Raw genomic sequence first — 14,281 nt, forward strand, 5'->3', positions numbered from 1 at the left:
ATATATCCTCAGTGCTCATTACAGAGCTTGCCAAACAAACCCCCTTAAAAAGGGGAGTTCATAAATAAATATTAAGAAATATCAATAAAATTAGTTTCTCAATTAAATAGAAAATAATATCTTCGATAGTACATTACTAAATTGACACTGTTTTTCCCATAATTTTTTCTTTTCAATGTTGTTTTTATTTATATGGATCCAATTGTGTATGTTGTTCTTTAGTCATTGACAGAGCTATTCTTTTTTAAAAGCCTACTTCTTATATATTTCTAATGTCTACCTGTGAATAGAGAAAAATCAACTAGCCATAGAAAGGATAAGATAGGAAGGCCCTCCATCTTCAAGAGTCCATTAAAAAATATCTGTGTGACTTTGGGTGTCAGCCTCAGTTTTCTCATATGTAAAATCAGGAAAAAATTAGCATTTATCACACTAGGTTCTCGTGGCAGGGTCAAAATCAAGTGAGAGACTATATAAAAGTGTTTTGCTAAATTCAGAGCAAAATAAGAGCTAGCTATTATTAGTGTTAATGATATCTTTCTGATTAGGTGATAATAGGATAACCAATGAAAATGCCTTCGCTTATTTATGAATAAGTTTTATTTATACTAACTATAATAATCATCATGCTAATTATGTTTGGTCATGGATTTGGCTTTGCTCTACTCCATAGCTATAGACTTGTAGCCTTAACGTGGCCAGATATCAAAGAAATATATGTCATTAATCACCATGGAAACAGGATAGATGGGAATAAAAGGATCAGAAAAAATTCATCATCACTAATATAAAAACAATTTACTAAGGGGGACTCTTTCTATTCATGTTTCTACTGATATTAATGCTAGGCCAAAACAATGTGAAATCTGAAAATAAAAATATCTACAGACATTACTTACTGTTTTGTATTTTGAATACCTATTCTGAAAAAACAGAAAGGATCCTTGGACTTTTACAAATTATTATATATTAGAAAATACTAAAGAAATATCATAGATCTAAATTTAACATTTCTAGCTTAGATAACGTTTATACAAAATGTCATTAGTGAAAACAAAATGCATAAGAACGTTTTTGTCTAATACAAAATTCTTGTTCCTAAAATATAGAGATGAAATGGTCAAGATTCCAATTATCATACTAAAAAAAAAATTATTCTAAAGAATCCAGGTGCAGAAAATTATCTCAGAACTGAAAGCAAAAAAAGGGATTCATCTCATATTTCCTATTATTTTTAATACCTTTTGTAATTTGAAAAACATAGTGAACAAGCACTGCAGTTTTTTTAAAGGCCTTCTTGCTTAATCTTTAGCCTCCTCGAATATTACTTGTCAACCCAACAGAAAAGGAATGATCAAACATTAGGAACTGATCATTTGTCATAAAGTCACGGCTGAAAAAAACCTTATTAAAACTTACCTAATTCAGTTCCTGCTTTTTATAAATAAGTAAACTGAGACACAGAGAAGAAATGGAAAAGAAATTCAAAAGTTTTATCCATGTCAAAAATAGCACTAGGGACGCAGGGATAAAGATTGCTTTGGCTTGCCTACCTAATGGTGCTAGTAATCATAGGAGAACCTGAAAAAAAAAATCACTTTAAAAACAGCTGCTTAGGAATAGAGATAGGGACTGTGCCTGAGATTTCATTGGTATAGAGCAGTGATGGGCAAAATTTTTAAAGAGGGGGCCAAAGGAAAGGAAATGCTCATCTGTCAGTCTGTTTCTAAGGCAACTCTTTCAAAGTTTCATTATATTGTGTCCTCCTCACTGTATTCGTCAGATTGGGAATAATGTCACACTTCGGAGAGAACATTTCAGGGGGCCCCTTCTGGCCCCCAGGTTGTAATTTGCCTTTCACTGGTATAGGGAACTTACAGATAAACTCTTTCTATCAATGTAGGTCAGCATCTTCTCTGCAACTTATAATTTTAAAGTTAACCAGGTCCTTGAGAACTGCCCAGTGACCTTACCCAGAGTCACACAGATAGTATGGTCGGTCAGGAGATGAGCATTAAAAGCATGTGTGAGTATGGCTAAACAAGTAATCTGTGTAACCTTCAAGTCTTCCCATGCCAAAGACATTCATACATTCATAGACTCTTAAGCTAAAACTAAAAGTCACTGCTTGCAGGTTTGTCATCTCTTACAAAGCAAGTCTTTTTATTCATGAACCACATGATATACCTTAACAAATGCTCTCCGCCTCTGATTTTATGTTAACATTAAAAAAAAAAAAAGTTCTAGACTATACAATAGAAACATCAAAGGCAAGACCTAGACCTAGTTAATATTTTTATAATAGGCATTTGATATACACAGAGTACTTCATAACTGGCCAAAAGATGATTTATATTAGGATAAAAGAACTTGCTGTAGAAATTCCTTCATTTCACTATCCCCATTCATTCCTCCTCCCGCCAGCTCTCTTCTTCCCGTTCCCCAAAAAGAGACAGGCATACAAACAAACATAAGCTGGGTTGTTTATGATTTGGAAAAAGTGTAACTTTAAAATCCTTATAGAGGGGCAGCTGGGTAGCTCAGTGGAGTGAGAGTCAGGAGGTCCTAGGTTCAAACCCGGCCTCAGCCACTTCCCAGCTGTGTGACCCTGGGCAAGTCACTTGACCCCCATTGCCCACCCTTACCAATTTTCCACCTATGAGACAATACACCGAAGTACAAGGGTTTAAAAAAAAATCCTTATAGAAATAAAGAGAATTAAACATAATATAACTAAAGTACAAGAAAAAATGAATGGTAAAGCTACACATTTCACCTCGTACTTCTAAAAGTAAAGCAATATTTGCCCTTTGTTTTATAGTAACACAAAAAACCTTTTTGTGCAAATATAATATTGCATTAAAAAATAAAAGGTAAAATAGATGCTTATTGGAAAGTTAACAGATTTTGGGCTTCAAATATAGAATGTTCAGATATACATATGACACAGGCTTTTTAAATACATAAAACACACCTGGTATGATATCATTGATATGCAACAGAAGTGTACTTTCCACACTTGCAAAACTACAAAGTTGTATTCCGTTGAATCTTCCATCCCAATTTCCAATAGGATTATCCTAGAAATTGAAAATAAAAACATTCAGAAATTTACATTTTCAGTTTTGTTATCCCAGAAATTTTTCTTTAAATAATTTAATCTTTTGTGCTCGAAAAAAACTGATGCACTATGAAAAGCTGTCATAAGATTATCAGCACATTTTGGAAAATGTAATCCAAGAACTATTATAGCAAATCCATAGGCAAGGTATCTAATATTTTTTTCATATTCTACTCTATGAAAGAATGTTTCCTGTATAACTACCTTCTCTTTCCACATGTAACAACATAAACATTAGTCTAGATAAAAATTGTTTCCAAAATTAGATTTTTTTCCCACTTCTCCAGAAATAACTCTGATTAAAATTCTTCCTATTTTGATCACTACTTAACATCTTTTAGTGCTTGTAAATCTTTAAAATTGAAATTTAAATATAAAAATTTTAATTTTAATATTCAATGCCAGCACAACATAAATAATGGTTGCAAGGTATGAAAGAGTACTGATGGAAGGACTAATGAGATCATCAAAGTAAGAGTATGTGTTATCTTCATTGAGGGTGGGTGGGGTATACAATACTTTTAAACAATTCTATCATTTCACCTGAAGAACTAAAAATTTAAACTCTTACCTTCCACCTTAGAATCAATAGTATGTATTGGTTCCAAGGCAGAAGAGTGGTAAGGGTTGGGAGTGGGGGTCAAGTGACTTGCCCAGGGTCACACAGCTAGGAAATGTCTGAAGCCTGATTTGAACCCAGGACTTCCTGTCTCTAGGCCTGGCTCTCAATCCACTGAACTAGCCAGCTGCCTCCAGAAGGTGATTATTTTATAAGTAATCCCATAATACCTAGTGCAGTGTCTTGAATATAATAAATGTGTAACAAATGATTATTTACTATTATCTATAATATAGTACACTCACAGAGTCAACTGATAACAAGACCTGAAAGACTTGGAGAGTCCAATATCTTACTTTTTTCCTTCAAGAACTATGCCTAAACTACCAAAGATAGGTTTTCTAAAATTAAAAATATAAAAAATAGAAATTTTACAACCTCTCATTCAGGAGTTTAATAGTTCTATATTAAGCACTTCCTTATGTCTAATGAGTTCTCCATGCTGAAGCTCAATATTTTTTCTCCCTTTTAGTACAAAGTAGGAATGAAGAACAGATCTCATTCACACTGAAAAACTGAAAACATACTTTTAGCCTTCTTTCTTTTCTCCTAGGCAAGTAATGCTACTGGTAAAATTTTCCATGTAGGAATATATTAATTATTTTGATTAAGGGCTTATTTTTTTTATTACTCTAACCTCCAAACAAAAGCAATATCAAAAATTACTTCTTCTAAAGAGCTTGTTCTTATATTATGACACCTTCTCATATTCAAAAAAAAAAAAGTAATGCAATACTTTTCATTAAAGCCAAATCAACTAAAAATGTGGAGAAATATCTCAAAAACAAATAAATGTATATTTAATACTCTTGGATTAAAAGTAAAAGCGAACAATATAATGTGATAAAATAGGCAAAAAGTCACTTTTTTTTAAGTAGCAATTTTTTTAAGTAGAAATATTAATCAATGTCACAACTAGATAAAGTGGACTCTTATTACATAACCTACATTTCCTGACTTCTTTCAACATGTAAATTCCCCAAAATAAAGTACACTTAGAAAACACTTTTAAAACCATACTCCACAAATGTTCCACTTTGCACATTCAATAGGCAGATTCTTTGTTGATTTAATAAGAAGTTTGGATATCCAACTAATACACATTCAAACCACCCTGTCCCCTCTCCCCCAATGAAACCTTAGAGGTCTTACCATGTCAACTCCAACAAAGTATCCTAAATTCTCTTTTCCTGGCAAGACATCACAGAATATAACTGTTCCGGATTCTATACCTTCGCCAACCTTCAAAGAAACTCTAGAATTTATTTCCAAAGGAGGAAGTTCAACCTGCATCATGTCAATTGGGCCTGCATAATCACTTTCCAATGTACTGTCATCATCTTCTATAAGCTCTAATTTGTCCAAAGCTACAAAGACACCACAATCTTCATCACACCGGAAAAGCTGTTTCCCTTGGTAAATTCCATCAGTGAAACCTTGACCCCGACCTTCTTCCTAGATTTAAATAGAGAAAAAAAAAATTTTTGATAGGTAATATTAGAGCTAATTTTATAAAAGGTCCAAACCCAAAAAGCAAAAATATTTAGCAATTGTCTAAAGCTGACAGTTACTTGAGTGAAAGTTTAAAAAAAAAAACTTGTCTATAAATAGAAAATATAGTAAAAGTTATAACTCAATGTATTTATGTATGGTCATTGAGTAAGTTATTTTATAGTTTTGACAGTATCAAAAGACCATCAATATCTATGAAGAAATATTCTTTTTCTAATCATTTTTATAAAATTAATAGGTAAATATAAATTATTCCATTCACAAAATGACAAAAATGCAAAGCTCATGCAATTGAAGTGTAATTGACATTTAGTTTAATAAGATATGATACCTTTAAAAACAAATGTAATAGTCACATAATTATCTAGCATGTTAACTACTACTAATTAGTAATAGAAATAATTTAGATATGTATAAATTCCTGGTTTTTAAAATGTTTTCATGTGCATCATCTCCCTTAATCTTCAAAACTAACAAATGAAAAAGTATTATTAAATCCATTTTACAGATGAAGAATCTAAAGATCAGCACCATTAAGTGGTTTGTCCAAGTTCATTCAGCTCATAAGAGGATATGGGATTAAAATCCAGTTTTCCTGACTCAGTTCAGTTCTCTTTCTACTATTACCATGCTACTTCCCTGAATAGTGATAAATGGGACGGGACAACTGTCAAACTACTATACCTTATAGAAAATTTTTATCCAAATTATTCATGTATAACCAACTCATCATAATAACAACAATAACTAGCATTCATATTGCACTTACTTTGTGCCAGGCATTGTGCTCTTTTCAAATATTATCTATTTGATGCAACCTTGCGGGGTGGATATTATTATCCCCATTTTACAGTTCAGAAAACTGAGGCAAATAGAGACTAAGTGATTTGCCCAATGCCACACAGCTATTAAGTGTTTGAGCTCAGATCTGAAATCGGGTCTTCCTGACTAGTGTTAACTTCTATATGATATAAATATAATGAGAGAACAATGTCTAAAAAACACATAAATGATACATCTTAAAACCATTAGGAATTTATTTAATTAAACAATTGGTTTGCAATTCCAACATAGTATTATTAGAATTCATTTTTTTATGTATTAGGAAATTTCAAAGACAAGATCTTAACCATTGTGTTTAATTTCATTCTCTATTTTACCTTTAAAGTAAATCACTCTGGAATGTTCAATATAGCATTACATTTTAAGTCCTAGCAATAAGGCCCTAAAAGAGCTCAACACATCCTGGGGGGGGGGGGAGAAGAGGAGGACAATTAAAACACAGAAGTCTTGGGGGCAGCTGGGTAGCTCAGTGGATTGAGAGCCAGGCCTAGAGACGGGAGGTCCTAGGTTCAAATCTGGCCTCAGACACTTCCCAGCTGTGTGACCCTGGGCAAGTCACTTGACCCCCATTGCCTACCCTTACCACTCTTCTGCCTTGGAGCCAATACACAGTATTGATTCCAGGACAGAAGGTAAGGGTTTAAAAAAAAAAAAAAAAAAAAAAAAACACAGAAGTCTTGTGAAAAATCTTATTTTATTTTTAACTGTACACTTTTCCCCTTCAACAGCCGTCCCCTCAAAAAACTCAACAAATTACACATTCCACATAGCTTGTCACACTTACCAGCAATTCTACGCCAAAGAATATTCCCGACACTGTCCTCTCCGTTAACAAGGGTCCTCTGAAGCGTACAACTCCAGGAAATTTTTCTTCCCCAGATCTCAGCTGTACTTTCACAGGGCATCCCACATCTATTTGGAGGCCTTTACTTAGTCTGCTTCTGTTTTTAAACAAACTGAATCTTTCCTCACAATTGGTAATGGCCAAAAGCAATTCTGTGAATTTTTCACTTATTTCTACTACATCCTTCTCATCCACAAATAAGACTGCATGTGGCTGCTCCAAAATTTTTAAACCAATATGATTTTTCTTGCCTTTAGAAAGAGGAATTCTTGCATGGCCCAAAGAACGATCTTGAACATATTGTCCTATGCTTCCTTTAGGTACTTTAAGAATCTTTTGTGTTTGTTTGTCTGAAACACTGCATTCTTGCAGAAGCAAATAAAAAATCCGTTCTTCCAAATAAGGTGAAGTAACTTTTTCTTGGCTCCATAAGCCTGAATTCATTGTGATTCTAAGTTTGAAAGATTAATTCAAGAAAAAGGAATCACTAGCATATTTGCAGTAAAATGGCCCCCCAAAAAACAAAAAACACCTTCATTGGCAGTCTCAAGCTTTGGTTTTAGCAAATTGATGTCCATGTTCTAAAAATATCTCAAATCAAAAAGCCTAGAGGACAAGCAAAAAGAAATTTAAACTTTTTTCAACATAAACTATGATAAAAGTTGTATCACTTCTTAATGTTATTATGAGCATGTATGCAATGGAAGCAATCCTAAGAATATTTCAGCTATATACAGGAAGAAAAAGATTCAAAGGAAAGGTATACATACATATGTATACTATAAATACATTCACTTATCCCAATGCATAGACACATTCATATTATATATTTTATATGTAATTTTATATATAAATTATTGTAAGCAAATGACTCAGGAGATAAGTGGCACAACTTATCACGACATAAAGCAGGTAAAAAGCTACTTTAGTAGTGCTTATAAAGTTGTTGGTAAAATTCAAGCCAAAGGGGAAAAAAATCTCAAAATTTACAAAGAAATTTTTTAAATTTTTATTAACGTAATTATCTAATTCTCTAAATTTTAAAACAAGAAAACATTTAACTTGAATAACATTTATTTTTATGATTTATTTTAACATGAAACCTGCAAAAGGTACATATATTTTTAAAAAGTATAGCCTATTATACTCTAAACATTTTCTATGTAATTAAGTGATAACTCTTAATTTCATATACACTGATTAAAGATTATGTCATTTATACATGCATGTGGTAGGTGGAAGGAAAGAGAAGGGGCATGCACATTAGACCAGGGAATTCATTTTCAAAAAATCACAGAACTGTGACTTGGAAAGGACATTATATCCATTCAATTTAATTCCTATCCAACTCCCATTCCAATTTTATAAAAGAAGAAACTGAAGTCCCTAAAAGTGATATGATTTACCAGAGATCACATGACTCTTACTTCACATATTCTAAACAAACCACAACTCATTATTTTGTACGTCATATTTTGGTCAATGGAATATTTCACCTCTGAATCATTAGTATCATCTTTCTATTCTTTAAATATTTTATGACAATATTTTTCCATTTTCTAACAACTATGGAATTAATTTATATCATAAAAGGTTTACTGAGAGGCAGCTAGGTGACACAAAGAATAGAGCATCAGGCCTACAGTCAGGATGACATGGATTCAAATATGACCCCAGACACTTCCTAGCTGTGTGACCCTGGACAAGTCACTTAACCATCTGCCTACCCCTTGTCTTTCTCTTAAGAGTTGTTACTAAGACAGAGAGTAAAGGTTTAGAAATAAGGGGAAGAGGAGTAAGGTTTACTAGACATTGTAAAAATATATATCTTCATTACTATTTTATTAGCCGCCTAACACCCAGAACATTTTTGACAGTTCAAATTACTATTTTAATGAGAAAAATAGTTCCTATACACAGATCCTCTTTATAAAAAAGTAGCTGTTCAATTTCTGAATAATACTAATAATTGTCACTAAATATACTATTGTGTCATTGTTATTGTTCATTTAATAGTGGTGCCTGACTCTTCAAGGCTCTGTGAACCAGAAAACATCAATGTTGTCCAAGGGTTTTTTATTGGCAAAGATACTAGAATGGTTTGTCATTTCCTTCTCTATTAGATTAAGACAAATAACAGTTAAGTGACTTTTCAGAGTCACACAGCTAGGAAGTGTCTCAGTTCAAATTTGAACTCAGATCTTCCTGCTTCTAACTCCAGCACACTATCCTCTGAACCACACAACTGCTACATTGTATCATTAGACAACTGTATTAAAAACTAGTTGTATACTTATAGTCTTGGCTTGGAGTTTCTTAAATAGATTTAGGTCAGAAAGATATGGAAGAAAAAAATTATACAAAAAATCTCTAATCTAGAGAAAATGGGACTGATCTACAGAAGATGAACAGTCTCTAGGTCCTAAGTAAAAATATATATATACTGTAGAGATAATGATAAACCATGCTGTTCCTTTTCTACTTAGAATGATATAAATGGAAATGAGTTCTTATTAGGGCAGATGTTGGTAAATGTATATTTATATATGTATAAAGCATTATCAAGAAAGGTTAAGTTCTCTTCTAAATATTTTTAAGTAAAATTTAGGTTTGGTAAGGTTAAGACCTGCCCTTTACTGAACATATGAAATGTGGGGAAAGGATGGTTGCCTTTAATGAATATAAGAAATGTGGGGAAAGGATGGCTCTAAGAATTTAAGAATCCAATAACTTTATCAAAAGACTTCTTATAACTCTGGAAATATAACAAAATAGACTAACATTAATTACATGTTACAAGTAATATATTAATTAATTTCATGTCTTTTGTGCAGGTGGAAAATATGCCACACCTGAGCTACATTCCCAGTATAAGTATGTCCTCATTTGATGTGCAGGGGCTTGGGAGATAAATTTGGCTGAGACCCATGCTGCAGGGCTCTTTTTGGGCTTTGCTTTAAAGTGTGGCAGGTGTGGGTCTCTGGCTCTGTGCTCTGCTCACTTGGCTGAAGGAATCCCTTTCCCTCTCATTTTTGTTATAATTAAATTCTTTAATTTAAAATATCAGGAATATTTATTCATTTTTACTTCTTACAATTTTTGGCAACCTCAAAGGGACAAGGGATAAGGGAGAGGGGAGACCAAGGCAGGAGAAGAAATTCTGTCCCTTCATGGTCGCCAAAAATTGTAGGAGTAAAAATAAACGCTGTGGAGTTCTTAATCCTGTAACCTTGCTCCCCGATTTGACAACTTCCGTAGAACCTTTACACAGTTGTACATTTTTAGTGCCCATTGCTGATAAACCTCGTAATGATTTATTGGACACCCCTTCAGATAATTCAGTTTTAATATTATTTATAGATGGTTCTTCATTTATGAAGGATGGCGTGTGCTATACGGGAGCTGTGGTAGTTACCGAATTTTCCATTCTATGATCAGCTTCCTTACCCTCAAATGTAAGCGCACAAGGTGAAGAATTCAGCTTTAAAGCACACATTTGTCATTGTAAAAGATAAGAGATTTACAATTACACAGACTCCCATTACGCATTTGGCATATGTCATGCCATTGGCATGCTATGGCTTCAGAGGGGATTCTTAACATCAGCTGGAAAATTGTATTGCCAATGCAAACCTTACTACTGATCTTCTTTCTGCTCTCCAGCTCCCTAAAACCATAGCTGTCATGCACTGCTCTGCCCACACACATGGTACTGACCCTGTCTCCAGGGGAAATGAAAGAGCAGATGCTGCAGCAAAGCTAGAGGCCTTGGAAGGGCCCGAGTTAATTTTGACACTAAAAATTACTGATGAATTTGATCTATCCCTTTCCTACAATGACAAGAAAGTGGGAAAATGGAAAAAAAAAATTTAAGCTAAACAAATTAATGGAGTATGGGTATCATCAGAAGGCAAACCCCTACCTCCCTAGAAATTTCTATAACCAAATTTGTCACTCCATCCATAAGCATGGTCATTTCAGCACTCGAGGCATTGTAGACTCTATTTAAAAAAGTATGGATAGCATCTGGAATAATTACAATTGCCTCCAAAGCATGTACAGCTTTGTCCTACCTGCCAGCCCTTTAACCAGCATGCTTTTCATGGTAAAGCCTTTGGTGGACGTCCCCTTGCTTACATACCTTCCAAATAGCTACAAATTGATTTTATCTCTATGTCAAAATCTGGGCAGTATAAATTTTGTCTGGTCATAGTCGATCAGCTAACCAGGTAGCCTGAAGCATATCCTACTACTTGGGCCATTTTGGCTTTTGTTATCAAAATTCTTTTGAAAGAAATCATTCCTCATTTTGGAATACCAGCACATATTGATTCCGATAGAGTAATTCATTTTACAGATTCAATTGTAGAACAACACATATACTACCTCAAAAAAAAAGAAAAATAAAAACTAAAAAACACCAATACCTGTATTACTGACCTATATTGACCTGATGTGCCTTTTAGAACATTTTGTGCTTTTTACGAATTTTTTTATTTTCTAGAATATATTATTACTTTTATACTTCATTGTTTTATCTACCTCATTTGCACTCACACTGCAAATAATGGCAAGTTAAAGAGGAAATGAATCTTATTTTTTGGCAATTAGCCTCTATATTTTACTTCTGTGATTATGAAATATATACATTTTTTAATATTTGTTTTTGTTTTTCTTCCTACATGTACAACACAATATTTGTTTTTTTCTCTCATTTTTGCATTTGAAGCACGTCACCAGTATTGAAAAAATTTTTCTAACTGTTTTGACTTTAGCAATACAATAAGCTAAGATGTCGATTTGCCTAGCATATAAATGCATACTCAATGCATTATGGCAACTTGCCATTAGTTATTTAAATATTATGAGACTTTTGCTTGATGAATATGTCTAAATCAAAGAAAAAACTGACCACAAAGGAGCACCGAAGTTAACCTGTGAAGTGCGAAAGAAGCACAAAGACAAAAAAGATTAAACCAATCCTATGGGGATTGATGACATTCTGCGCAAAGAGTGCAAGAACTTGATCATGTGTGAGACTCGAGGTTGCAGCTGTTTAACATGTGTTAAATGCAGGACCTCCTTGCACCATACTCTCTATCAAGTACATAACATCAATTGTTCTTGCTCCACTATCCCGAAAAGCAAGAAAAAGGGTCAGACCAGGGAATGCTATTTCCCATTTGTTTTGAGATCTAGTCTCTTTCTATTTTCTTTCATAATGTGGCAACTTAATTTAGTCCAGACCAGTAATTCCCAAAGTGGGCGCCACCGCCCCCTGGTGGGTGCTGCAGTGATCCAGGGGAGGGGTGATGGCCACAGGTGCGTTTAACTTTCCTATGAATGCTATTAAAATTTTTAAAAAATTAATTTCCAGGGGGCAGCTGGGTAGCTCAGTGGAGTGAGAGTCAGGCCTAGAAACAGGAGGTCCTAGGTTCAAACCCGGCCTCAGCCACTTCCTAGCTGTGTGACCCTGGGCAAGTCACTTGACCCCCATTGCCCACCCTTACCAATCTTCCACCTATGAGACAATACACCAAAGTACAAGGGTAAAAAAATATATATATATATATATTAATTTCCAGGGGGCTAAGTAATATTTTTTCTGGAAAGAGGGTGGTAGGCCAAAAAAGTTTGGGAACCACTGATTCAGACTGTTAAATTGGGTTGGTAATGATTGTCATTGCAGGCTTATGAGACATGAATCGCTACAAGAATCTGTTGTCATTTGTGAATTTTTTTCTTCTTCCTAGAATTTTTTCAAGTTTTTAATATTCTATATTTCACTCAGATGTTATTTTTTAAATTTTTTTGGATTCGTTGATGTTTTTGATAATTAATTCATATGAATTCATATGCCTTATTAATCTACCATGTATCCCTGTGTGATTCTTATATGCGTCCCTGTATCCTCCTCAGGGGGGAATGTGTTATTATTCTACTTAGAGGGGACTATGTTATTGTTCTGAATTTTTATTTTGAATATGAGTTTAATTTAGAACAAGAGACTACCTCCCAGAATCCAGAAGGTGAACTTTTTGGAGAAGGCACCACAAATATGCCTACAGAGACCGCACACTGCTCCAGGAGTTCCTAAGCAAACTGAATATGTAGAATTGAACTTTGGGGGGTTGACTACATATGTACTTTATTGTACCAAAGGGGGTTGCCCCCAATTGGTTTTGTTCTTGATTCCCTTTTGTTTCCTTATCCCCAAGTTGTTATATTTTCCCTGTGTAAATATTATACATACTTTAGTTAATTATGTTTAAAATGATCTATTGGGGAGACTGGTCTCCCAAAAGATCCACAGGGGGAAATGTGCGGGTGGAATATTTGCCACAGCTGAGCTACATTCCCAGCATCATTTTAAGTACATCCTCATTTGATGTACAGGGGATTAGGAGATACATTTGGCTGAGACTCATGCTGTGGGGCTCTTTTGGGGCTTTGCTTTGGTTAAAGTGTAGCAGGTGTGGGTCTCCAGCTCTGTGCTCTGCTCACTTGGTTGAAGGAATCCCTTTCTCCTCTCATTTTTGTTATAATTAAATCCTTTAATTTAAAATATCAGGAATATTCATTTTTACTCCTACACTTCTTTGAATAAAACATCAGGGAAATAAACAAACTCTTAGTTTCTATGATGCTTGGTAAATACCATTGAGGACCTTATAAACTAAGAGTTTCAGAAGTAGAAGTGATAGTTGCCACTAATAATTCAGAATTTTTCAAAGCAAAACAGTACTAATGAAAATGGCATTAAAGTCAGGTTTAAATTGAAAGAAAACTATTTATTGAATGTTTACCATGTTCTTAACATTGTATACAACATTGTGATATATACACAGTCCAAAGCTATCACGCAAATAGCAACTGCCTTGTTTAAAGCTAACCAGATATAGCCATATTTTATACTGAGACAACTGATGATGATAATAAGCTATTTATAAGTTTCAAATTGGTTGGAGATCTGCTTTTAAAAAGTTGCCTCACTAATGAAATCACAGGTTTGTACAAAAAATAAACCAATCAAACCTCAAATAATTTTTACCTGAATTAGCAAACCACTGTAGGTGATTTTTTCCTTAAAATATTCCAAAACTAATATTGCTTCCTTTTATCTGAATTTGTAAATACAGCCGCACTATCTCATTGTTGAAGTGTTGTAAATTCCTATTTCTCAGCAATGAAAAATGGAAAACTGTGATTGAGTGGGGTTCTTTTGTTTGTGTGTGTGTGTGTGTGTGTGTTTTCTTGTAAACCCTTACTTTCTGTCTTAGATTATTGGTTCCAAGATAGAAAAGTGGTAAAGGCTAAGCAAAGAGGGTTAAGTGACTTTGCC

General features: G+C 33.9%; 1 protein-coding gene across 1 annotated transcript in view; it reads right to left on the reverse strand.

The window, feature by feature from the left end:
* CYLD (CYLD lysine 63 deubiquitinase) overlaps positions 1-7,383 on the reverse strand; it is a 69,072-nt gene extending 61,689 nt beyond the window's left edge. The window contains exons 1-3 of the mRNA XM_044659723.1: positions 6,880-7,383; positions 4,893-5,195; positions 2,975-3,080 (exon numbers count right to left, since the gene is read on the reverse strand). Of these exons, the coding sequence (XP_044515658.1) occupies positions 2,975-3,080; positions 4,893-5,195; positions 6,880-7,383 (913 nt within the window). The remainder of the gene's footprint in view (positions 1-2,974; positions 3,081-4,892; positions 5,196-6,879) is intronic.
* Between the last annotated feature and the right edge of the window lie 6,898 nt (positions 7,384-14,281).

Source organism: Gracilinanus agilis, chromosome 2, assembly GCF_016433145.1.
Source record: "Gracilinanus agilis isolate LMUSP501 chromosome 2, AgileGrace, whole genome shotgun sequence".
Lineage (NCBI taxonomy): Eukaryota > Metazoa > Chordata > Mammalia > Didelphimorphia > Didelphidae > Gracilinanus > Gracilinanus agilis.